At 36.3% G+C, this 27,625-nt stretch overlaps 1 protein-coding gene across 1 annotated transcript in view; it reads left to right on the forward strand.

The window, feature by feature from the left end:
• Positions 1 to 26,116, forward strand: part of COX16 (cytochrome c oxidase assembly factor COX16) — a 49,590-nt gene extending 23,474 nt beyond the window's left edge. The window contains exons 3-4 of the mRNA XM_072428805.1: positions 1,185 to 1,253; positions 25,501 to 26,116. Of these exons, the coding sequence (XP_072284906.1) occupies positions 1,185 to 1,253; positions 25,501 to 25,614 (183 nt within the window). The 3' untranslated portion in view covers positions 25,615 to 26,116. The remainder of the gene's footprint in view (positions 1 to 1,184; positions 1,254 to 25,500) is intronic.
• Positions 26,117 to 27,625: the final 1,509 nt, after the last annotated feature.

Consider the following 27,625-nt stretch of genomic DNA (forward strand, 5'->3'; position numbering starts at 1 on the left):
ATATATATATATATATATATATATATATATATCAATCAAGTATGCCTTTTTTCTCATAAAAACCTATTGAGGATCTAAATTTAAAAGGTATATATATATATATATATATATATATATATATATATCAACCTTAAGTATGCTCCTGTTTCTTATAAACCATTATAACAAAGAAATGTACCTGACGGTCCTGATGTTTTCTTTAAAGTCACCAATTTCTGCTTCTGTGCCAACATTGCTGTTCAGCCTCTAATGGAAATCACATTCTCCACAGTGTTGTCAGCACTTGGAAGCTGTTGATTGTTGATGTTGTCCTGATTGAAGAAACGGCCATGTTTATTGTTTTCTCAGAACTGCTTATGTGTCTTTTCACGTCCCTCTTTTTTTTTTTTTTTTATTCACCATGTAATAGTTTTTTAGGTTACCATGCCTGCTACCTGACATGCATTTCCTGGATTTGTGGTCATGTGGCTGCATAGAAAATAAAGTGAAAAATGGGTACTTTGGAGTTCTTTTAAATGTTTCACTTTTAATACTTTAAATGCTATTGCTGTGAGTAACATTGGAGGGATTGAAGTTTGCAGCCTTTACAGCTACTTTAAAGTAAACCTGACCTGGCCTGAAACAATGTTCAATTTGCAAATGTAAATATCAATTAGGCATGTAATAGTTGTCCACACGGAATGCCTCTTTAACTGTCTTGTTTTCTCATCATCTTACCTTAAAGTACTCCTTTCCTGCTTTCCTCATTAAACTAGTATTAATACTAGTCAAAGCAGAACTAAATCAGGCTTTGTGCAATGACTTTTACATTGATTATATCATAATGCTCATTAAAACAAGGCAGACAGTGTTGTATTAGCACTGGTAATGGTCAAAAAACATTATTTATGGAGCAGGGTGAATGATTTAAGAGTTATGTAAGACACGGTATCAAGAAATTAACATCCAAGCAAGAGAAACAGTTTGTAAATTGAACCTACAGTGTAGAGGCATTACTGTCTGTGTATGTGCAACTGTATTTATATTTAATAAAATGTTTGTACTGAATAGTTGCAAGTTTGGGTGTTTTTTTTTCCCTAAGGATTTCAAATTTGAGGTAAAGAAAATGTCATAAAACCTTTTTTTAAAACTACAAGTAAAATATAGCTTCTAAAATACTAATTTAATTTCTATTTAAATTTCAGGTAGACCCAGCCATAGCTGACATAATCAAAAATAAGGAAAAACAGCTTACACTGGAATCAGAGTACGAGGTATGTAATAGTAGCAATTTACTGTGTGCCCCACAGAGAAATATCTGACTCTTCTCTTTCAGTCCCTCAGACCACAGAATGGGTGTGTCAGTCACTGTCTAAAATTAGACAAAACCCACTACATTCCGAGTACCACATTCTGCCTGCAGGAATCCACAGACTCTGTACTTGCTTTATTCTCTCCCAATATCTGGCCTAGGATTTAGGACCACCTGCACTGAGCTTGGGGGGGGGGGGGGGGTTCAATTAAGATTCATGTATGGAGGAATAGGCTTCCATTGCTAATCTGCTTTCTGAAAAATGCTATTTTTCTGGTTGCCATGCTAATCCAGTGGTTTCAGTGCTTTCTGGTATATTCTCCATTGCTGATGTCCTGCTAAAAATTACTGTATGTATTCTCCAGGATATCTGTCCATGTTTCTGTCACTACAGGTTTTGCACATTTTTACGTATCCAGTACTGTTTTGTCTATAGATTTTATTATCTTGTATTTGCAAAGTGCTAAGATATTAGGCAGCTTTTCCATAGTCATTACCTGTCCCACAGAGGACCTTACATTCTAATGTACTTTTTCCAAAGCCAGTCATTGGCAAGGGTGCTAGCCATTGAGCCATGCTGCATTATGTGCTTGCTTTCTTATGTGTAGTGCAGGATTATTATTATTAATTAGTATTTATGTAATGCCGAAATGTTACAGAGTGCTTTACAAAGTCCATAGTCTTGTCATCAGCTGTCCCTCACAATCTGATCTCCCACCATAGTCATATATCATTAGCACAGTGTTAGGTAAATTTTGGGGGAAGCCAGGTAACCTAACCGCATGTTTTTGGAATAGATATACATGCTCTTTTAAGTCATATGAGATACAATTATCTCTAGAGCAGGGGTGCCCAACAGGTGGATCGCGATCTACCGATAGATCGCAATGGCAATGTGAGTAGATCACGGAGCCCTGTCTTTCAAAAAAAAAACAATACCGCATACAGGAATTATTAAGTCCAAGTTTTTATTGTTGGTAGATCATTTTAACTTGGTAATTTTAAATGTAGCTCGCAAACCAAAAAAGTATGGGCACCCCTGCTCTAGAAGGTGACCCATATTTATTGCCTAAACAACATCTTCGCAAGTATTCTTTGGAGATGTAAGAACCAGTGGCGCAGATGAAAGGAGCTCCTAAAAAAGGACATTTAGTAGGTAGCCTATATATTTACAGTAACATTTAGCTTGCAGTGTTAAGAGATAATGCAAGCTTTTGTAGAAAATGGTAATTCAGCAGAATAGCCTTCCTCAATCACTAACATTCTGTGAGTCACTTGTGCGTGTTAAACCTTTTTTTTGAGATTTTTTTTTTTGTTTATGTAAGTATACATGATGCTTTTTACATTGGAAAGACAGTTCTATTATATAAAGGTTATGGCACACAATTACTTTGTACTGCTGAATGAAGTGGGAGAGTTGCCAATGTTTTAGTGCGACTGGCTAATACTTATGTTGGCAGGACTTCTTACCAACCCTAGCTTTATTTTACAGGATTACACATTTATATGTGTATTTTTTATTGTTTATTTTTTGTTATGTTCCTCATGCATGCGTATTAGAACAGATGTAATGAGGGAATTATCCATAAAAGTTTAGCCAAGTTTACTGGAATCTGTGTTATAAGTGATCGAAGCTGAATGGCATTTAAAAGTCTAAAACATTGGTCATTACTAACTATTGCCAGTTTTATTTTTTAAAATTCTTTTTCAGACTTGGCACTGATAATCTAAAGCATTGAAGCCAGTGGGTCTGATTTATTAAGGCTCTTCAAGACTCGTGAAGACTATCATTTGAGATCCTGGGTGATCCAGCAAACCTGGATTGAGTTGAAAACATTTGCCAACTAATAGCAGATGATTTTTAAGAAAATCTATTCCAGGTTTGTTGGATCACCCAGGTTTTCAATCTATCTTTAGGTCCAGTGTGTCCTTAGTAGGCCCAGTGTGTCCATAATGAACTTTTGTAAATTTGATAAATAATGCTAGTTGTCAATAAACCTAGAAGAGCAATGGCATCTGTTGAAAGAGATAACCTTCATGCAGGGTCAGCATCAGACTAAAATGATCATTGCAATAAAAGTAACACTGAATATTTTTCATGTTAAACTGGAGTTCTGCTTTAAAGTAAACCTGACCGCCAATAGAAGAAATACAGCATAGCATAGAAATTGGAGGTCTGACATCCCCCCTAGCTTCCTGAAAATGAGAGGCTGAGTTCGGACAATAAAATTTATATGTAAACTTGTGCATGCCTGACTAGAGGGCTTCCTGGGCACTTAGCAAGAAAAGTAAAAGAGTTGATTTGTTTTTGTATGCTTAGTGGGTTTTACATTTTTATTATGGTACCGAGTAAAAATATATTTTTTAACATTTTTATTTTTGCTTTTTTTCAGTTAGGTAAATAAGAAATATTTGCATATGAATATAATTTATTTTTATATGATGCCAACAGGTGTAGCTCCAGTCTTCTTTTCACATTTTCCAAACCTTTTATTGCAAATTTTCTGAAAACATGAGTTCAGAATGAAATTTAGACACAAATTCAAATCGGTCAGAACACGGACACATACTTTTGGACCGCTTCCTCCAAGGTTTTCTTTAGACAAATCAAAACCATAACGCAAGTACTTCTGTTATTATTACACACACACAATATTTATATAGCGCCATCATATTATGCAGCGCTGTACAAAGTCCATAGTCATGTCTCTAACTGTCCCTCAAAGGAGCTCACAATCTAATGTCCCTACTATAGTCATATGTCATTAATATAGTCTAAGGTAAATTTAGGGGGAAGACAATTAACCTAACTGCATGTTTTTTTTGGGATGTGGGAGGAAACCGGAGTACCCGGAGGAAACCCACGCAGACACGGGGAGAACCTGCAAACTCCATGCAGATAGTTTCCTGGCTGGGATTCGAACCTGGGACCTAGCGCTGCAAAGGCCAGAGGGCTAACCCCTGAGCCACCGTCTGTTGTGGTTTAATTCAGCTTTGGGAATCTTTTGATATGTGTAAAATGTTCATTTATACTTTAATATATTTTCTTTTTTAAGATCAATCTGAAAATATATAAACTTTTAAAAAATGACCCAAAATCCATCACATTGCACATTGCACACAGCTGCACATCCAATGCAAAACAAACAGTACAGTTAATACAGACATTATGTGTCTGTATTTGTATAAAATATTTATTAAAATGAACATTTTCCCATAGTTCAGGGCTTCATGCAGTCTGGGATTTGTGGAATTGTCAATCAAACTTGACTCTTGTTTATAATTATAGACATTTTAAAATAATTTGAGCACCTTGGCTTTAAGGGTTGGAGTTTTGTATTCCTTTTGTATATGAAAAGATAAACATGTACACACACATAATACCTGCTTTTCCATGTCAGTGGACATTCCTTGCTTGCTGAAACTTCCCAATCCTTTCTGGGAATACAGGCTGATGACTTTCTCCTGCTGCTCTCCTTTCTCCCACCATCTATTATCCCTAGAGAAGGAAAGCACACTGGCAGATGGGATGATCTGTCATCAACTCAGAGACCACACAGTTACAATTATTATGCGTTGTGGCGCTGGTATGATTTATAGCCCCTTGCATCACTCTAGTTAGCCTAGTAATTTGCATGTGTTCATCTGTGTACTGATTTTTGCTCCTGTTTCTCTCTGTGTCACTACTGCCCCTTTCCAGTGAAATAAAAATAAAAAAAGAATAAGCTCTTGTCACAATGACTGTCTCACTGCATCATGTGCTGTTGCTTGTTGTCAAAACTGTTGCTAGAAGCACATATTAGATCTTATTCAACTAGAGCGCTTTCACAAAGCCTTCGGCCTGCTATCCAGAGCTGCCACAAATGGTTTGTTACACACCTTTCCCGCTCATCGGCAGCCTGCTGGTCTTAGCCGGGTCTTGCTGGGTTTGCTACACCAATATTTCATATGGACTTATTTTCTTACTTTTGTTGTCCAGCTATTTATTGTTGTGTAAAATAATATTTTTTTTTTTTTTTGGAAAACAAGTCTTTGTTCATTAAAATACAACAAAAGCCTTCTTGCTAAAGCCATTGACATGTCTATGCTATAAAAATAGTTTTACAAAATGCACAACTAGGGACGAGAAAACCCTGACTGAAAGTCTTGGTTAATCCAGTTCCTATATTTTCATTGCATTTATTAATTTTTTCCGGACTGGCTCGCCTTTATCAGCTAACACATTTTGCTTCATATAGATTGTAAATTCTAGGGAGCAGTGTCCTCTTTGTCCATTTTGGTTAGATATTGATAGAGCTTTACTTGTTAGTAAACAAATGCCCCCATTGTGAACTGGTGTGCTAAACACACTGCCATATGCAGGCTAGAAAATATGTAGATTTGTTATTCAGAATTAATTTTTTATAGCATTTGTGCCTCTTTATATTTACCTTTATCCATCTGTCCAAGAATTCATTCAAAATTGTGTAGTCTTTTGTTGCTGCAGGTCAATGATAACAGCTAAGTGAGGAACTTCCTAAAAAATTAAAGCATTTTATGAATAAATACCTCAAAATGCATCTATAAACAAGATATGTAACAAACTCCAGTGCATAAGGAGAAACCGCAATCCATTCTGGGGGATATTACCCGCTACTGGTTGCACTGCGTTCCAATGAAATAAAATGCAAATGTTCACTGGAACCATTAATGGAGTTTCTCAAACGGTTCCTTCAGAGGTTTCTAGCGGTTCATTGAGGCATGAGAAATTTGTGGCTCTCAGATGAGTTTAAGTGACACCAATAATCTTTTTTGGCTATCTGTAGTGATGGCATTCTTCCCACCAACCTAATGTACATTGAGCTGTGGATATAGTAAATATTGCAGTGGTTCCCAGAAGACCTGAAATTTTGTTATAAGGGATCCCCCACACCAAAAAAGTAAAGGCTGCTTTAGAGGATTATTGTATTTTTAGTGTGCACTTTTCTTTTTTGCACTTTGGTTGAAACTGTCGTTATTGTTATAGGTGTACCCAAAGCCAAAGTATCCTGTTATTCTGCAAACTATTATTCTAAAAAGCTAGACACTAGCCCCCTTCTTCTTCAAAATCCTCCCTGTTTGCCCCTTAGTGTGATGGATGGCCTTTTTGGCCAGTAAAGAAACACAAGTGTCAGAGGCAAAGTGAAGAATACAATCTTTGGCCACAGTTCGTAATAGAGCACCCTGAGTGTATGGGGACCAGAGTGAAAATACATAAAATGTAGTCATACCCTCTTTAGACTGGTGCCCAATATGTAGGTTTTGCAGAGTACACAGGTTTTCTTTCTAGTTAAAAAAAAAAATAATATGATGATCGTGTCCATTCAGATTTCCTGTTTTGCGTCAGTTGAATCAGTCATCGGAAACCTTTTCTGATCCTGAAAGCAAGGACATTCAAGAATAAGATAACTTTACATTGGGCGATGAAACTATCTGCTAAAGTGCAGGAACGATATTGTACAAGTAAGCAAAATAAAATAAATAAATAGAAACATAAATGTTTGGAGTTTGAATGTTTTGGAGTTGCTGCAGATAATTTCCTATGTCATTGCCTTTTTCATGCCACTTACTGCCATGCCTTCAGATTTCATATGCTGAATATGGCTAAGCCAGGCATCGATGACTATTTGGACACAGAGGACTGGAACAAGTCTGCGGAACAAATCAGACCTCATCCTGTCTTTGTCTGTGCCATATGTTGTGTGATGATCTCTGTTTCATGAATACAATCTTTTTTTCAGACTTTTGAAGTAGTTACTTCAGGTTATTTCTTTGCACTTAAAGGGATCGTAAATTTAAAAGAAAAAATAGGAGATATGATGTTTGTATTGTCTTCATGTGAAAAAAAAATATCCATGACTTCACAGAGATTTAAAAAATAAAAGCAAGCGTAGATGAAAATTTATTTCTGTTCACGCTTTATTATGTCTTTTCATATTGACTAAATGTAATGAATATTTTTGTTCCTCGCCACTGCTAGGCAAAAGTGGAGTGCTTACTAATTTTTCTGCCTTTTATATGATTGGCTGTGTTCTCTTGAATTTTTTTGCTCTACTTTACATAAAAATTTGAGCTGAATTCTAGGCAGGTATGTAAGACCCAAATTATGCAGCTTTGTATTCATTAATAAATCATCTAGTGTATTTTCAAAAGGCCAACTCGGGGCACAATTTTCAAACTTTTAAACAATTATTCTCTCAAACTGCAGTTAAATAAATATTTTCTTACTTGTTTACACTCTTCTGCCAGAATATAGAGGTGGGGATGCACTCTTGGTTTCCAGACGCATAAAAACATTGTCTCTGACAGACACCGGTGTCATACCTTCACCCCATTTCCTCTACTTTGCTGTCTAAAAAGCACAGCGTCATCATAGGTTGTTCATTGTAAATGAAGAATAGAAAAAACATCTCATTTTATTTAGTGAGCTGCTGTTCAAACATACAGGCAGACACCTGTTTTGGGTAGTCCCCCTTTTTTGCCATTTACAGTAATCAGCCTTTGATGACAAGCAAAAGAATAGTGGAGAGGCACAACACTGGAACTGGTATTTGCTGCTGACACCTTTACAGTGCAGCTGGGTGCAAGAAGTCCGTCTCTTACTATAATTTCCAGCACAGTGTATAGAATTTATTGGTAAGTATTAAAGTAAGGAAATGTACTCATTTAGTGCAGTTAAATAAAATATTAATGATTTTAAAAAAATGCAAACTAAACATTGTGCCCAGAGTTAAATACAACTAGTGTAATTACATGATTTTAGATGTTACAATGAATTAAAATGGCTAATATCACGGCTTTTAGACTGGGAGAGAGAGGGCTACCACTGGGAGCCTAAATGTGAAGTGCATTCAAATATGGTGAGAAGAAGTTAGCTGCTATTACAAGTGAGCAAATACATGACTTGCTATCTGCTGCTGCTCCTTTACTAGATTCAATAGAGTGGCACCCCGCTGCGTTCTGTCCCCTTCACTTTCATTACGATCTTTCGACGTTTGTGGATCTGAAGACCTCTCGTTCTGCCTTTTGTATTGTAACCAGTAGATGGCCTAGGCACATACATACAAACAGAAATTTTGTTGGTTACAAGAGGAAGGAGATTTGCCGTAGTTGGCAGTTCTTAACAATATGTGGAAATTCAGGAGAATTAAGACTTTTGGGATCTGTGACTAGGAAACTATTTGTCTCTTGATACTTTAGGGTTTCTTATATTGTGGTTCAGCAGTTCCTCACATTTGCTGGTCAAGTATTTGTGTATCATTTTGTTTTCTTATGATGAATAAAGGATATCTATAAGTATGCAGTGCTGGCATACATTGTTCTATATATTGTCTGGTTTAAAGGAGAGTAAATAATAATGACCAAAAAATTCACTGTGCCAGGCATCTCTTGTCTGAAGTCTTCATTCATTTAGTAATACCCGAAAAAAAGGTGGGTGATGAAATTTGTAATACAATTGAATATATCATTATTTGTGTAGCATTTGGGGGTCCTGTCTTTTGTGAAAGACTGAGCAAAGCTTCTGTTTTTTATTGTTTTTTAACTTTGGAATTTAGATTTATGCACTTTTGTGTACTTTTTAGGGCTCCTGTCTCCTTGCTGATTTTCTATTTTGGGTATTTTACTAGTATTTTACAATACTTCAACAGACAATGAGTGAATGAACCATAAGTGCACCCGTACACTGAGGTTTGGTGGAACTCCCAAAGCAGATCCTGTAGATCCACTGGCCACAACAATATGGCTACGAACCATCATCATTTGGATGGACTTGATTCTTTGTTGAGGCTGAAAATGTATGAAAAAAGAGGGAAAATGGCACCAGGTATAGTGAGGTGATTCTTGCTTGTTCAATAGTATTGTGCTGGGGACCTCAGGACACCCTTGGGTACCTGGTAGGCTGCATTGCTCATGCATAAGCTTTAAACTCTCGTCTGTGACACCTGACTGACTAGCCTAAACTTTATTTGGCCATTGACAATATCTCGGGACATCCTGCAAATGCTCTACTGCCCGATGCTTGAAATATGCAACATTGGGATTTGCTGATTAGTGCACCAACTACAGTTTAGACTAGGGGCCACTTATAGTGCAGACCTGTATTGGGGTCAAGGGGAGAGCAGCAAAGGTAGCTAATCAAGTGGCTGGCATAGCAAGGAAGATGGGAGCTTTGCCTCAGAGTTTCTATAAGAGAATCTGTGTTGTTGCTTTAATTGGTGTTCTCCACTTTTGATTTGTCAGATTTGAATTGGTGACCTAATATTGCTGGATTTCTATAACTTTTATTTGTTCTAACATTGTACATGTTCTTTTTTGTTTATGTCAAACCTCTTTCTTGTTAAAAAAAAAAATATTTCTTAAATATGATGATAGACTTTCCTCATTTCTGATGAAAAAACTGTCTAATACGTTTTATCAGTACTTTGCATAGAGTTTTAACTGTTTAGCTGTGTTTCAATATGACGTTTAACTTGGTATTAATAAATTGTTTCTTTGTAATAATGGTATCTCACAATGACTGAACAGAACATTGGGAGACCAGCGTCATACTAATATTACTATTCTTTTTATTTTTAATTATTTAATAAATGTAGTCTACTGTATTTATTTCTGGTATTTGACCAAATATACAAACAACTGGAAAACAATTGAGAGGTTGTGTAACTTAAACTGAATTGTAGATTTTCATGACAAATAAATGACATCCTAAGGCTACGTATTCACATCAGATGATTCTCATCTGATAACACTGCACCACAACAATTTTGCTACTGGGTTTGCTACTTGATTCCAAATGTGAACTCAGAATTTGCCTATCACGTACAGATTTTAAGTTATATGTGTGCTATACTGTTCAAATGTTGGTAATGTATTTTTACATGGGAACTAGGTAATTGGGTAATGTATTTTTACATGGGAACATTATAACAGTTGCAGCTACCACTATGCAAGCTGCCGCCTCAGCTGAATCACGCCACCCTGGTGGCATGCATGTTTCAGCAGCGGCTGGGCATGTCTAGGCAAGTCAGTGAGCTGAAGTCAGAAATAGGTATATAAGGCAAGATGGACCAAGGACTTGTCTTTAGTGCGAAACCATCTTATTGGATAGTATGGCTAGATCATAGTGAGTCTGCTTTGAGCTAAAGATGAGTAGGCACAGCTGTGTTAATAAACTGGACAATTTTTGCTACATTTGTGGCAAATATACCCCGTATGATCAATGCAAGAACCTAACCAAGAGGGTTAGATTTGCTTACAAGTATTACTTTGGATGTGAAATTGGAGATCAGGATAAAAGCTGGGCACCTCATATCTGCTGTCAGGTGTGTTACGTTGGCGAACACAATGGTTGAATGATAAAAGGACTAAAATGTCTTGCTGATTTTGTGGTTTGGCATGAGCCAAAAGACCATCACTCAGACTGCTACTTCTGTATGAGTAAAATTGCTGGGTTTTCAAAGAAGACAAAGTCGAAAATCTTCTATTTTGATTGTGAATCTGCTCTGAAGCCAGTGCCACATGATGCAGAGAATCCAGTGCCAGTACATCAGTTGTTACTGACAGTGACATGTAGGATGAGGAACAGGAAGATGATGTCGATGTTAATGAATGTTATGAACCCAAATTTGAAGAGGGTAAGCCCTTTTTTTAGGCCAATCGGATTTAGATGATCTAGTAAGGGACCTTTCTTTGTCAAAGTCTGAACTGTTAGTCTCCAGATTAAGGGAGTGGAATTTGCTACAAAAAGGAAAGACAACTTCACACTTTCGTGATCGTCACACAAAGTTCACAGGTTATTACAAGCTGAAAAATGACATTTGCTTCTGTACCGATGTGAGTGGTCTGATAATGGAGTCAGGTTGCGAATACATACCAGAGCAGCGGAGATTGTTCATAAACTCGAGCAAAGCAAGTTTGAAAGCTGTATTGCTGCATAAAGGTAACGTAAAACCTTCTGTTCCTCTTGCTCATGCCGAGGGAAGGAAAGAGACAAAAGAATCCATGGAGATCATTTTCAAATTGATTAACTATTCAGAACACAAGTGGAACGTTTGTGGTGACCTGAAGTAGTGGCACTCCTTCTTGGCCTGCAATTGGGATACAGAAAATATATGTGCTTTCTGTGCCTGTGGAACAGTCGTGATGACAGCAACCATTACAAAGTGAAAGAATGGCCACCAAGACCTGAACACACTGTTGGCTAGTACAACGTGAAGCATAAATCACTCATTGATCCACAGAAAGTTTACCTTTCCGGCACTTCATATTAAACTTGGATTAATGAAAAATGTTGTAATTGCAATGGATCGTGATGGTATGGGTTTTCAGTATCTGGAGGACAAGCTTGGAAAAGGTATAACAAATGCTAAACTGAAAGCAGGCATTTTTGTTGGTCCCCAAATCCATAATTTGATGCGTGATGCCACATTCAGAGACAGACTCAACCCACTTGAACTTGCTGCTTGGGATTCATTTGTGCTAGTTGCACAAAACTTTCTGGGCAACCAGCGAGCTGAAAACCATGCTGAACTCGTAAACAACATGCTAAAAGCATACCATCAACTTGGCTGCCGAATGTTACTTAAAATTAATTTCTTACATTCCCATCTTGACGACTTCCCACAAAATGTGGGTGATGTGAGTGAATAACAAAAGGAGAGGGATATTTCTGTTATGGAAACAGGATATCGAGGCCGGTGCAACCCCAACATGATGGTTGACTACTGCTGGTTTCCGCAGCGGGAGACAGTGGAGAGCCACAAAAACAAAAGCAAGTGCTTAAAAACTTCTGAAGTATACATGTATGTTGAACAAGGTGAATTATGTGTAATTGTATATGTTGTTGCAACATAAAACTATGTTTTTGTAATGTCATGAAACTATGCGGCAAAAGTTAGTTATGTATAGAGATTACAAAGTAACTGCGAAACGAAAGAATGTAGCTAATCGTGTCTATACGCATAAGTAACTTAAGTTTGTGACGTCCTAGGCAGAATCAGACTTCAGATTTGGATTCAGCGCACTTGATTTAGTATAAGACACATGGATTAGACAAAGTACCAGACAGTATTTTTTTTTTTTTTATGTGATGCAGTGAATCGCCTCAGGGCTCATATCGGACAAGAATCTGGCGTGTATGAACTGCTTGTCGTCCTGGTGGATCCACAGAGAGCACAGCGGGTTGCCACTCTGTTGTTCTTACCCTCCCCTCTCCTCTTCTCTCCATAGAGCAGAATGGTCCAGTATGTACAACACTCGTTCATGCACCGTTCAGTCTTTTGTCATTGGAAAGAATTGTGAAAGATCGTTTCCAACAACAACTATTGCATGTGTGTACCCAGCCTAAGGCTACGTTCATACAGAATATAGTTTCTCCTAGGTTCAGCCTGGCTTACAGAGAAGGCTCCTAATAAAACATCTGGTTAATAGTGGTTCCTTGAGGTTGAATTTTTTATGACTTTTTCTTTAAAGGTCACATTAGTTTCCTGGACTGACTGACTCTTCCATAGCACTCTCAAATACTCTGTTGCCTTTAATAATACTGTCTTCCTCAATCTCAGGGAACAGGTATGCCCACATACTACAACCTATTAACATGCCTGGGAATCATCAAGTGAATTTCACAGATGTCCCTAATGAATATGCAAATATCAACTTTTGAAAGTCAGTATTTGCAAAAGAAATATGGAAACATAAGAAGTACAATGGACGTCTAGGCAATTGCAAGGTAGGTATTCCCTAGCAGGAGAACCATTATTTGATTGACATATTCTACAGTACCAGTCCATATAAAACTATGCATGTGACATAAAGAATATTTTATAAACAGTTTGCAGAGTGTTTAAGGGGAAAACTCCAGTAAGCAGTAATAATTTAATATTTTGTTGTAAAATGTTGGAGGGATAATCTACACTGCTGGAGTTATTACAGTCAGAGATCAGTTTGTTATCCATTACAGAGACTATAAATTATACTCATTTTAAATGGCTATGTAGTTTTATTTTGAGGGCTTTCCGGCTGCAATAACTAATGCCCACAGTTTGAATCCTTTGTAGCTTCAAGATCTATAATTTTACCCATCTTGTTATTATGTCAACTTCTCTGACACAGAGTTTTCATCTCCGTCACATCTGCTCTCAATCTGTGTTTCTTTAAACCTTGTAATTGCACATGTTTATATTGGTATGTGGCAGCTTGCTCTGTATTTATATTTCGCTATATATTTTTAAATCACTTTTAAGAAGCATATTACGGGCAGATGGTCCAGCACAACACACATTTGTATGCTACGTCTGACTAGCAAATACATACTGGATGTTTGCAGTCTTGCTATTTCAACTGTACCAAGTACACCAAGTAAAATGTTACTATTGTTGTCAATTTCAGTACTACAAATCCCATGTGTGCTGTTTTGTAAAATTGAGCTTTAGCTTTTGGAGGATGTAGAGAGACACAAAAGAGGCATGTAGTCTCTGTAACAATTTCCAACTAAAGTGTAACTATAGTAGTATATTTCAGCAAGCACAAACTCATCTTTACTCTTTATTGTGATTTTATTGTTGGACTTTTTGGCTTGAAGTTATTTGTGATTTAATTCAATTTTTTTTGTATGCTTTCACTCTGAGATTTTTGTTCTGGTACTAACTTAAAAGATTTGCTAATTCAATTGTATAGAAAGCTTCATAATTTACTGCTCATTGTGTAAAAGATGAAAAAATATGCTTTGATGGAATAGAGCAGAAACTGTGTTTGTAAAAAAACACTGTGTCCTGCCCTGGTAAGAAATTGAAAATACTACACATTCGGTAAGTAATTCAGTTTCGAAACATTTTTTGTAATGCTGTCTTCCTCTGGATGTACATACATCACTTTTTTTTTCTTTTTATGAAAATTAGGTTCATCTAGATCAAAGAACAAACATGGCACATGTAGCAGCTTACAATGAATGAATGAACACTCTACACCTAGCCCTCATCTTGCTTTATGGAGAGGAGAGGGGGAGGATGAGCGAGCAGAACCCAACTGTGCTTCCCTCCATTGACAATCATAACAGTCGTTTTTGAACATTGTTCATGGATCTACCCTGACAGATTGATGAATGATGTTGGATACCGCTGTACATGTCAGATTCTCGCCTGAGACAACTGTCACTCTGGCGACAATTATCTGGCTTGTGTATGTAGTCTTTCTTCCTTTTTTTCCCTTTGTGTAGAAATTTAGGCATTTTCCACCCAGGTATTTGTGGTGCACCAGTCTTTCTAGAGTCATCAGTACTAATATTTTATAACAGTTGGCAAATTTTGTTATCTTATAAACAATTGGCTATTTTAGATTTGCAGTGCACTTAAAAATATTCTGTGTGTCTGCCTGTGGTTTCTCATCAATTTACCAGAGTGCTTTAAAAATATGATTTCCTTTTCAGCTTGTGTAAGTGACCTTTTAATGTATACTTTAGCTGTTCGCAGGTGTATGAGTGCCAAGTATCTACATATTCTAACACATTTTTACTAAATGGAATTGGGCAAAGAAAATTTGATATGGAAGTGCCTTTAAATCACAGAATAGTCACAGCTGTTGTTTTGTCCTTCTCTGAATCAAAAATAATATTACTCTGCTTGAGATTCAACTCTACCTTTTCGTCAAGCTGATGGATTGCGTATTTGCATTTCATTTCCTGACTAGTCATCAGCGCGTTAGAACACTGCAAGGGACACAGCGGCAAGGAAAGAAAAGTCTTGCAAGTAGCAACTACAATTCCCATGGTGCACATAGCTCCTGTATGCACATCGCTACTCAGGTATTATATAGGTGAATGCAAATGTAAAGAAAAGGCTAACTAAAAATGTATTTACAGATATTTCATGGCAGCTGGAAGCAAATGTATTGTTTGGAGTTATAGGCTTTACAAATATTTCCAATTTTAAAATCAAGGGGAAGTGGGTATGTTAAAATGGAAGCAGTGCTGTAACCTTGGTCAATGAAATAGAAGTTAACCACTGGATTTTTTCTCTGATTTTTGGCTCATCAACAGCTTATAATGGTCAGATTACTGATCCCAGCTCTAAATTTATGTTATCATTACAAGTGTTTAAAGTAATTTTTGTTGATGGAGTTATTTGAAAGGAGATTCCTTAACAAAAAAAATACAATATAGTAAGAGTTAGAAAATCAGCGTTTTTCCAGCTGGTAAAGATCCAAAACCACAAACAACATATAATTATACGTTGAAATTGTACATTATTTATGCCTCACAAGATCCATGCTATATCAGTGCTGCCGTGCTGGAAGCTTTACACTATTTTGCAGTATAAATTGTTATGAACATATGGTATATGAATGCACTCTAAACGTTCATCTTGTTTTACATAATAACAGTGCAAGAAAGTTAAAGTAGTTTTAAAAAGTTTATTATTTAATTAAAAAAAAAAACAAACAAAAAAAAATAACATTGTTTACCTCAAGCAGATCTCCTTGAATCCCTAATTACACCCTAAATTGTATGTTTCATGTATGCTTAATTATAAGTTGATCTCAATATAAACCAAGGTACTACATTTTACCTAGGAATATGGGAAACTACTTTGACTCAAGTATGAACCTAGGACACAGAATGTGGCCATCGCTGTTAACATTCAGATGAAGTCATTGAAAAACTCTGTATGATTTTTATGCTGATGATCAGGACAATCACGTTCAAGGCTCCAGCAGTAGTCTTCCATCATGTGTCTATCTCATCTGCCCTGATACCTCTCTCCCATCACCTTTATATCTTAATGGAACCTCGCCCCTTGTTCCTCTCTGAAATCGCCAACGTTTTCTGAAAATTTTTGCAAATTGCTATGGAGATAGTGTACCTTTATGTTCATAGTAGCACCCACATTTTTAATGTAACAAGTTTAATAGCAACTTTTGTACCAGTTCTTCATAATTTTGTGCTTTATGGTTAACCAAGAAGTTCTTGAGAACCATGACATAGCTGTGCCAGGCAGAAGCTTTAGTATCAGTCATGTAATTTGTGAAATTTGAATCATTTATGAATTTTCCAATCTGGGGTCCATCAAAGATTCCTGCTTTTAATTTTTGGGTATTCAATCCAGGGAAGAATCTACAAATGTATTGGAAACAATCACCGTCCTTGTTCAGAGCTCTAACAAATTGCTTTATTAATCCCAACTTTATGTGTAGTGGAGGGAGAATGATTTTGTTCTTTGTCAACCATTGGCTCATTAATGATGTTCGCTGCACCTTTTTTCATGTTTTCCCTTAGAATCCATGTCCTTTTTTTCCAGTGTTCCTGCTTTGCTCTACTATCCCACAACACATAAGGACCATTGGTGTTCATGATAGCAAAGCTTTTGTATGACCATTGTGATATTTTCATATTCTTCTTTAGGTTTTGTTGAGTGACCAATTGGAATTGATGCATAGCAGTTGCCATTATGCAGTAAAACAGATTTCAAACTTCAAAAGTGGAACTGTGTATGAAAAGCCGCCAGTTTTCAGCTCGGTATTCTGGTATTCCCATATAGGCTAGTAGTCCAGGGATATTACAACAGTACACAAAGTCTCCATCTTCACTGAAATATGGTAGGAGTGTCACCTCTCTTGTCCTATAAACCGTTATTGTAACTTCTAGTCTCGCACAGTTTTTTTTCTTCTTTTTTTTAGCCTGGATGCTAAAAGTTCAGATGCTTGCTTTGACAGACTTAGGTCATGTATTAAATCATTGAGCTCTTCTTGGGAGAACTGCTGGTTTGATGAAACACTTCCTGCATATTCACTTTCACTGCAAGCTCCTGGATTACACTCCAAACTCTGTATATCCTCCATGTTGGATACAGGAATATCAGGGAGTGTACTGAACACTGGTTTGAGAGCATCAGCACCATACGGCACAGGTCGTCTGCAAAACATCGGTGTAAATAAAGATTGAATCTGCTGTGTTAACATTCGTTGTTGGTAAAATCGTCTATTCTGATTCCTGCATCAAAGGAACTACAGCCAATTCAATGAAACGATGTAATTTCTAAATTCAGCAGACCTTAAATACACTAAATATACTAAAAAATCCTTGGCAAGTGAAAAAAATGTTTTATTTTGTTGAGCTGTGTTATTGATTGAACTCCTCTATCTATTCTAAATTATGGGTTTAGATATGCTTTAACATATATTTTTGTTAGTCTCAGAATTATTTAAAGTCAGCTGTTGCCCAAGTTTTTTAAAGTGAAGAACACTAGTCAGATTTATTCTACTCAGTATGAATGTATTAACCCACTGATTGTCGGAGGCAAAAAACTCATTTGAAACCTATCTTTTTGCACGTCACTTGTCACTGTGATAGAGTTTGAAATAACTTGGGAAATGCTTTGAATCTTTGGCACTCAGTTGGATATAACTGATATACCTTTAATGTGTAGTTCACTAAACACAGGTTGAGCTCCTCTTCCCTGTCAGGTGGAAGTTACAGGTAATTTAAGGACACTGAAATGCTCTGTTCTGCAGTAAAAATAAACATTCCTCTGGATTTTCTTTTTAGAAATTAAGACCGATCACATTGTACATAATTTAGCGTTTTTCTGAACATTTCATAGAACAAGCAAAACTAGAAGGATATAAATAATTGCAACCTAGCCCGCTCCAGTAATAGACAGGAGAGCAAGCATCCAAAAACTGCTGTTTGACTTTAAACATATTTAGCATGCAGACAAAGGCAGTGGAAGTAAAACACCATTTGTGTAATCTGGAGTCATATCTTCAGGATCATAGTCCCCGGCTCTGTTAGACGGCAGGCATACGTGTTACTGCATCTCACTCTCGTATTCCTATCACACAAACATACTCATTGGAGACACCATTTGTCTAAGCCATCATCACTCTTTCTATCAGCTGTGCTAAGACTAATGAAGATGATTTTTTCCTGGGCTGAGGACATGTAAAACAGATTGTAAGAAATGTTCAGTTTGTCACCTAAGGTGCACGACAAAGTAAGACATTTGTGCTTGTTTTTAAAGGTGCTTTTTGTAGATTTTTGTCACAGAATAAACTGTTTTTTGGGATTTTTTTGTGTACGTGAGATGGTTGGCTGTGGGGAATGAACTTTTGTTTTAATTTCATGTTATAATATTTTCAATCTTAAATATAAAAAACTAAACTTTGTAGCTAGATAGAAAGTAAGATAGAAATTAAGAGAAAAACAAGAGGTGAGGGGAAATATTTCAGGGGTGACAGGTAACCAATTCTCCATCACTTCCTGTTGCATCTCTGGGAAATCTCCCTAATCAGGCCTGAACAGAAAAAAACTTTGACTTGGCTGGCAAGGGGGTATCGGGTAACAGACAAGTAGAAATAGGCAAATATAGTATACCTAAAATGAGCATGTTCAGGGTTACAAAAGACCATTTGAAAAAATGTAAAGAGTAGGGGAAGCTGTGGTCTTATCAAAGAGATATAACACAACTCTTTATCTAAGAGAACAAATGAGGGAAATTCATTATTAGAGACTACATACAGTTAGGTCCATAAATATTTGGACTGAGACATTTTTTTTTCTAATTTTAGTTTTGTACATTACCACAATTGATTTTAAATGAAACAACTCAACATAACTTCATCTGAGTTGTTTCATTTAAAATGAATTGTGGTAATGTACAGAACTAAAATTAGAAAAAAAAGTCCCTCCAAATATTTATGGACCTAACTATACTTTAGGTCGGCCCCTATTGTTGACCTCTCCTTTAGAAAATCTTAGATTCCTGTCTGTCATGTTTATCCTTTTTGAGTCACTGACCTAGAACAAGTATACATGTATAGAAATTCTGATATTCCTTATTATATTGCATGTTCTGGGTCTTTGAATCAAAATGTATTGATAAGTGATACAGCCCAGTAACTAGCACTTGCAGAAGAAATCTGGTAATGGTAGCCCCGATACTGAACTTATAGCACATGTACTAAATTTTTCTTGTATGTTTTCTACTAGTTCTCTTTTCTGTTTTCCAGTTTCTCAACTACTCAGACGTGATACTAACAAGCACAGCTATGACTATGACATAGTAAATGCAGCAATAGCATTTAAAACAATCTGCATCTTTTTAAATGCCTGTTTTGTAGTCTTTGCTTAAAATAATGCATTTATGTAGTAATGTGATTGAACTTTCTTTTGGCAGTTGTATTTAGCAGAAAGAATTTCTTTATATGCCTCGAAGGATACATAAACCAAAACACAACAAACTGATGAAAGGATTTGTCAAGCAAGGTGCCAACACAATCAAGAACCTTCCTGCTGTATATCAGATTGCCTCTTAATCACCAGAGGTTCTGCAATGGGTTTGGTTTTGTTGTGTCTTTGCTTGTAATCCCAGGCAACCAACTGTGACAGTTTTTCAAACATCTGCGCTTGATTTACTATTATATTTGCAACTTATTTGTTTGCTTAAGGTAAAACTGTCACTTTTGGAAACCGTTTATATTTCTCTATGGCAAGCCAAAATGTACAGCTTTGTAATGTTTCATAAAGGGTAGTGCAAGGCTACCTAAAAAATAAATAAATAAATAGACCCTGGAGGGAGTATTTTTACTAAAACATAATAAAAATACCCTGCTCCCAGACTTCCACTTAAGCATCATGCATCTTGCTATCCCTTAGATTGTAATTCATTCTTTTCTCTCCCATCAGCTTAGATGGAAATTAATTCAGTTATCGTACCTACCAGTGGAGGGCTGATATTGCCTCTGCCTAATATTACATTTTCCTCAGCTCCAGTAAAGTCTTGTTTCTGATACAAAAGAAAGTTCATTGCCACATGTTATACTTTAATGCAGGGCAGCTCAGCCAGGTTTGGATGCTGCCCCTATTCATTACATTGAATAGGACAGTACAAGAAAACAGATAATAATGCCTATAGCAATGAATTGACAAAACACAGCACAGCTCATAAGTGGGGAAATCAGGCAATGCTCTCTGTGCATGTCCTTGTGTATTTCACACTAGGTGTAGCACAGTGAACCACACTGCACCGTATCTGGTGGGAATGAGGCCTGGAAAAAGTACACTCCTTTGGATCTTTGTGACATATAACATGCATTTTACCATATGTATATTGCTAATAATAATCATAAAACCTTGAAAAGAAAAGTCTGGCATCACAGTATCCAGGTTATGTTGCAGGGGTCTGTGCAATTATTTTTTATTAGCTTTCAAAGAAGGCTAATGTTACAGCAGAAGTAATTGCAGTCTAGTTCTGTAGCAAATTGCAAACAGGTTTAAAGTGAGCATCCAAACACCCAAGAAAAATCTCCTCCTTTCCTCTTTATAAGGCATTGCAGGAGGTGGTGACGTGAAAGGGAAAGATGAAGGTTTTGTGCTAAAGACTGGAGCCATTTTTCTGGAAGCCTACATAATAATCTTACTAAATACTTAGTAATGGAAGTTAGCAGAACTTTAGCCTAGTATGTCATAAGGAAAAAAAAAACAGTTTAAATTCATGTTCCTATTGGTTTTATAAGGCATGCAGTGACCTCAGTATTCAAAACAGATCTCATTAAGAAAAGCACACATCATTCACCACCATGACTGGTTCCATGTGAGTCCTCAGTGCTCACGTTTAACCTGGTTCATGGGCAGTGATGTCCTCCTCACATGTCTGAGTCTCTGGGATGCACAAAGCAGTGGGAATGCAGGCAGAGATAGCCAGTGGTTGAGATGGAGACTTCAACTCTGTGCTGCCACAGACTTTTATTTTCTCTTTGCATATTAAACTGCAGGTGGATTTGGTCAAGCAGTACCTGCAAATCAAATTGCTCACTTTTGTCCAGGAGCCACTAAAAAAACGTTATTGCCATGTTTATATTAGTGCCACGTAATTTCTGAGCATAATAGGGGCGTTTATTATTAAGACTGAAATGTACTAGTAATTGTAATTGCAATCCTAACTAAATTTCCATTTTATTTTTTACCATACCATCAGACTAAAAAGTAAGACTCACGATGAGGAAAGTGCCCTTAACCTTGTGGAATACAAATAGAATTCAATCGTTTGCATTGAGATTTCTAAATGGTGCAACATGTTCCTTCACATGAAAGTCACTTGCACTTTAGAAATAATTTTATTCGAAAAAGCTTTTTTCTCCCTTTCATTTTAATCCATTAGATATGTTGGAAACTTAAAAGCGGTGGTGTGTTCTGATCTTTTCATTTATATTTTATTAATGATCCCAATGCTTTCTGATATTTTTTATGATCTAATTTTTTTTTTTTGTACAGCATCTTTGAGAATTAAAAAAAAGCAGGTGGTGGTCCTTGGACTTTAAATGAGATGCCTTTGTTGCTTGTACTTTGTAAATGTGGGGTCTGACCAGTCCCAGCAGGAGAAAAGAATTAACTTACTTTGGCAATAAAATGAGGCTTCAGGGTGACCACATTTCCATCAGTTTTCTATGAATAGTTGCTTGAGGTCGTGAACTCATGTAAAACGCCATTAAGTATCACACAGAAATTAAAGATGAAGGTTACATCCTGTCCCCCTCTTCTCTTCTGTCATTTCAAATACACTATGCCGGCAAAAAGGACAAGCAGGAAGCATTTTAAATATAATCATATAGACAGGTCTCCGGCAGCTGTTTGTGACGAATAAAGCTATTACATAAAACATGTAGAAGTTTTGATGTTTAAGCCCAAGGATCTTGGGAAATAATGGAATTCCATGAATATGGTATGGTATGTAGGAGTTTTAAAGAAGCACTCCAACTTGATTTTGTAACATTTCTATGAGTTTGTAGTGAGAATATCATCTCATTTAACTTGTTTCATCCTACTTCACACACCATAAATTCAAGAAAAGTACAAGTACAATTACAAAAATGTACAAGTACAAAAATGAAATATATTGCTTACCAGTCTTTGGTTTACTAACTAAATTGGTTACCTTTTTTGATAGTGCCAGTTCTCCAGGGGCTCCATTCCAGGTTTGCTGGATCAGCCAGGTTCTCTCAAGATAGCATTATCTTCTCCAGCCTTGGAGAGCTTTAATAAATCAGAACCTTTCTGTCATAGAGTGATATAGCTCCCCCAGCTTTCTATGGTATATTTAACAGACCAGTTTGGTTTTACAGTGACAGAACCAAAAGACACATCTGTTTTTTTTTTCCTAATGTAGTAGTACCTCATTAAGAGGTAGTGTGTTACTGACTACTTCTTTTCATATAAGGGCATATACCAACACCGTATACTATATAGTCATTTGTATAGTCTTTTTGAAAGCAAGCAGTATTATGACACTAAGAACTCGATTTTGTTTAATAGTTTCAACAGTTGTAAGTCATGGTATATTTTTTTCAGATTTATATGTGTGTGTGTTTGAGTGATAGGCAGCATGAACTGTGTTCCAACATCAGTAGATGCTGTGCTCTAGGATAACCAGATTACAGACTAAAGGGATTGATGTGTACAGGTGTAGTTCAGCAATTTCTAAATGAAAACATCATGGAATCCTCTCATGCTTTTCAGTATTTTTGTAAACTTTCTTCCAATGCCTAAATGCTTTAGCATTTAAGGCTATGACTCTGATGGAGTGATGCCTCGTGATAATGCTCTTTTCATGGGGATAAATTGTGTTCTGTTACTAGCCGTTGGGATACACCTGGCAGCTCATTGTGTATGTTCTGGCTTTATATCCATCTACTGACACATAAAACAGTCCAGTGTCCAGGGGGATAACTGATGTCATTGTCACACTTTAATATCTAGTTTTCTGTTTTTTTATCGCTTTTAGAGTCTACTGTGACCAGACCTGTTTTATAGTCACTGATTTAGAAGAAAATATGAACAGTGTAGATATGCCAAAAGAGTGTGTTTTTCCTTTATTAGATATTTTTTTAATATGTGTTGATGTATTTTTTTTTTAATTTCACAAGATAAATCATGTATATCATTGGATTTACCGCCAGTGACAATTCTGTCATGTGTCCTTGTTTTACTCCATGCTCCAGTGGGCTCTGATCAACCCCTTCTTTGCTCATCAATTACATTTTGATCAGGTGATTGCTTTTTATTTGCCTGTATGCATTTGTCATTAGCAAACAAATGGGCAACATGTTTTTAACCTTTATTTTTTCCTGTGTGAAAAAAAAAAGATATATTTAATATAAATTAAATAAAAATATTAATAGGAAGTAAAGCTTTAGATAGAAGATAATTTGCATGTTTCTTCTGCCAAAGTTTTTTTTTTTCGACTTTTCTTCCAGCACAGTATTCTGTGATTATTTGCACAAGATTCCACAGAAAAAGTTCCTGTACATTTTTAAAATAATTTATACTGTTGCAAACAATTTCACAAAAATATTTTATTTATCCTGTACAAAATGTACAATCACTATTAAATAATCATAGAAAAAGACATAAGGCTATAAATGGGCAAAAAAAAGTACAGTTAAAATTCAAGATAACAGACAATTGACAGAATTTCGTTTCTGTGATCTTTATACAGTTTATCTAAACTTGTGACTAACCTGTCACTGCAAAAAAAGAAAAGTATTTCCTTTGATAGATAAAATGCTTTAACCTATTTTAACCATTTCTACCTAAAAATAAATATGTCATCAAGCCTAAATAATCATCAAAATGGCTACTGAGTTGCTAGGTTAAAAGTTGTATCCATGTCCATTTTATATATTTTCCTTATATTGCTATTCTGAGAGTGACACCCTGCTACATGCTGGGTGTAAATACCATTTCTTTCACCACACTACATGTAACGGAGAGATCTTCAACAGCAACACAGGCAGTCAGTGGGACAGCATTCAGGTTAGTAGTGTTGAAGCTGTCCATATACTAATCGATTTGTGTACAATCACATCAATGATAGATATCTCTTTGCTAATGATCGTTTACCTGGTTCACCTCTGTAAACCACCGGATTTCAGTAGGAAAATTAAAATATGTACATTAAAAACAAGAAAAATTCTCTGAACTTTTTTTTTGCTGCAGGCACTGTGGAGTAATTCATTCTCAAACATTACAGCAAAAGGTACTGTAAGTTTTTCATTTCAACAACAATTTTTCCTCCCCAGTGCTTGCAGCTAGAGAAAACAGTAATGGCCTGGTATAAAATGTATTTATTGTTTCTTATGTTATATGTAGTGAACCTTGACATTACCTCTACTACAGTGGAATTACAGTTAGTAGAACATACATTAAATATCTCTCTTCCAACTACTTTTTGTCTTTTCTCCCAAAGTATTGTCAAATATGTAAAAAAAAAAATATTCCCCCTATTTCACTTTATATTTTGTATTAGTGGCTGCACTTCACATAAGTTTTGCCTACTCTAAATTGTCCTAAGATTTAATGTACAGCACTGCGTAATATGTTGACACTTTATAAATCCTGTTTATTAATAATAATAATAATAATAATAACAATAATAATAATAGGATTGTAGTACAGTTTTGAGTCTATTAATGTTTGCCATCAGCTATTTGTTTTGGGTTTGGTATTAAAAGGACTGTTCCTGTATTATGGATGACATATTTTTTTTTTTTTTTTTGACCATGTTCTAAATCACTTAAAAGTCATCAGTAACCTCCCAAGTTGCATGTACTTTGAAATTATTTCCTCTCATGACCACGACAGGGACATGTCAGCCTGTTTATAACAACTTACAAGCACTTAGTGTTTGCTTACATGTGAAAGATTTCCACTCACATAGAAAGGAGAAAAGCTTGTAAAGATTAATGATAAAATTCTTCACAATGCATTCATTACTGTACATAGTTAAAGCAGGACTTGTTTTACTAGTTATAAATATGTAAATACAATAAAGTGCATATCCCAGGCACAGGTTCACTTTAAACCAAAACCTCAATTGCCAAGTTATTACATTGTGGAGAATAGTCTGAGCTATAGGCAGGGAACATGAGGTCAAGAACTCCCTAACCATACTGAAATAATTTGGAGGATGTGCAGGTCATTTATTTGTCAGATGCCCGCTAAGCTGACCATACAATTCACTAAGTTTGTATCGGTATTTTTTATCTTCATTTTTTTTTATATAAGGTAAAGAGTTCTTTTTAAAAAACAAGTTGTATGTTCACAGTGAATTAATCTCCCTTCAATAATGCTTCTCTCTCTTCTCCCTCTACAGAATGCAATGCATTGATTGGTCTAAGCTTCTTCTTTTTTTTCTTATTTGCAGAAAATAAAAGACAACAGATTTGAGGTATGGAACAACATACGGGGCCCTCGTCCATGGGAAGATTCTAAATCTTTGCAAGACGAACAGAGGATAAACATCAGCACGAAGGCATAAATAACTGGAGTTAGAAAGCATTGAAAACCCTTATATAGGTGCCTGCAGAGGACAGAACAAGCGGATAATGTTCCGTTTCATTGCTTTGTCCTTACAATTTCACAGTCCTTGTGCAGGAGAGACTTCTAGTGTCCTCAGGCTTCACATAAAGGATATGCTTCAGCAATCTCAGACATTTGATTCTGTCTTTCCACCAGGTGGACCTTGATGAAGTGGCAGCCCTGGCTGTGATTCTTTGATTGTTTTCTGACACATGCTTCTCGTTAATATTAAATCATTGTTTTATGCTATCCTTCTTGTCAAGTACTTTTTAGATTTCTGTAACGGATTGCTGCAAACAGAATATTAAATCTTCCACATAGGACCAGGCATGGAAATTGATTTTTATGTAGAAGTGAAGTCACTGCAGAACAAGAAGTCGTCAGGGAAATGGTGAAAGCTGCTTTATGAAAGTGTGTTTAATGTGTACAATGCGTCAGAAATTAAAGAATGTTTTGCAGCATATTGTTATTTTTGAAGTCTTGTGCTAGTAACAGAAACCTTAAAGGAAACCTGTGTCTAGGTCATGCATATTCTAATTATTAATTAGGCATGATTGGCGTAAAATAAAGGCTAATGCCTTAATTAAGAATGCAGTCTATAAAATAACAAAAAGTTATTTTGACGAGTCAGGTTGCTTTTCCTGGCATATTGAAGCTCACCCCACTTATTTGGGAATGAGTGAAACAGACAAGATACATTAAAAGGTCTTTCAGGTTGGAACAGTGTTTATAAACACAGTGACAGGTAATCTGCTTTTTCACACATCAATTTTTGCTTTCATTTTGACAGCTAAGAATTAGGGCAGGTTCACACCTGCCTCTTCATTGCAAAATTTTGTGGGTCCCCTGGAGCACTCACCTCACAGCCCTGGTTCAGAAAGAACTAGTGTCTGCACGTGTGCCAACTGGCAGTAGCGAACAGTACTAGTATTGTTCATTGCAGCCCCTATTCGTTCCCTATGGGGCTGCCGCAATCTCACTACCAGTGTGAATTAGTCCTTACCGACAAATTCAAGGTAGGAAGCTGGGGGAGAAAAACATACTGCACTCACACTGTGTACTTCGATTACATTTTTAAGGTGTATGGTTACGTCCATAAATGTTTGGACATAAACAACTTTTTTTCCAATTTTGGTTCTGTACATTACTACAATTAATTTTAAATTAAACAACTCCGATGCAGTTGAACTGCAGACTTTCAGCTTTAATTCAGTGGGTTGAACAAAAAGATTGCATAAACATGTGAGGAACTAAAGAACAACTTTTTTTTTTAACACAATCACTTCATTTCAGGGGCTCAAAAGTAATTGGACAAGTTAAAACGTTGAAAATAAAATGTTAATTTCTAATACTTGGTTGAAAACCCTTTGCTGGCAATGACAGCCTGTAGTCTTGGACATCATCAGATGCTGGGTTTCCTTCTTTTTAATGCTCTGCCAGCTTTCAGTTGCTGTTTGCTTTTGGGCCTTTCTGTCCGAAGTTTAGTCTTCAACAAGTGAAATGCATGCTCATTGGTTTCAGATCAGGTGACTGACTTGGGCATTCAAGAATATTCCACTTCTTTGCTTTAATAAACTCTGGCTTGCTTTGGCTGTAAGTTTTGGGTCATTTTCCATCTGTATTATGAAACGCCTCCCAATCAGTTTGACTGCATTTAGCTGGATTTAGGCAGACAGTATGTCTATGAACACCTCAGAATTCATTCGGCTGCTTCTGTCCTGTGTCACATCATGGATAAACAGTAGTGTCCCAGTGCCACTGGCAGCCATGCACGCCCAAGCCATCACACTGCCTCTGCCATGTTTTACAGATTATGTGCTATGCTTTGGATCATGAGCTGTTCCACTCCTTCTCCATACTTTTTTCTTGCCATCATTCTGGTAAAGGTTGATCTTGGTTTCATCTGTCCAAAGAATGTTTTTCCAGAACTGTGCTGGCTTTTTTAGATGTTTTTGAGCAAAGTCAAAGTA

The sequence above is a fragment of the Pyxicephalus adspersus genome, chromosome 12, assembly GCF_032062135.1.
Source record: "Pyxicephalus adspersus chromosome 12, UCB_Pads_2.0, whole genome shotgun sequence".
Classification (NCBI taxonomy): domain Eukaryota; kingdom Metazoa; phylum Chordata; class Amphibia; order Anura; family Pyxicephalidae; genus Pyxicephalus; species Pyxicephalus adspersus.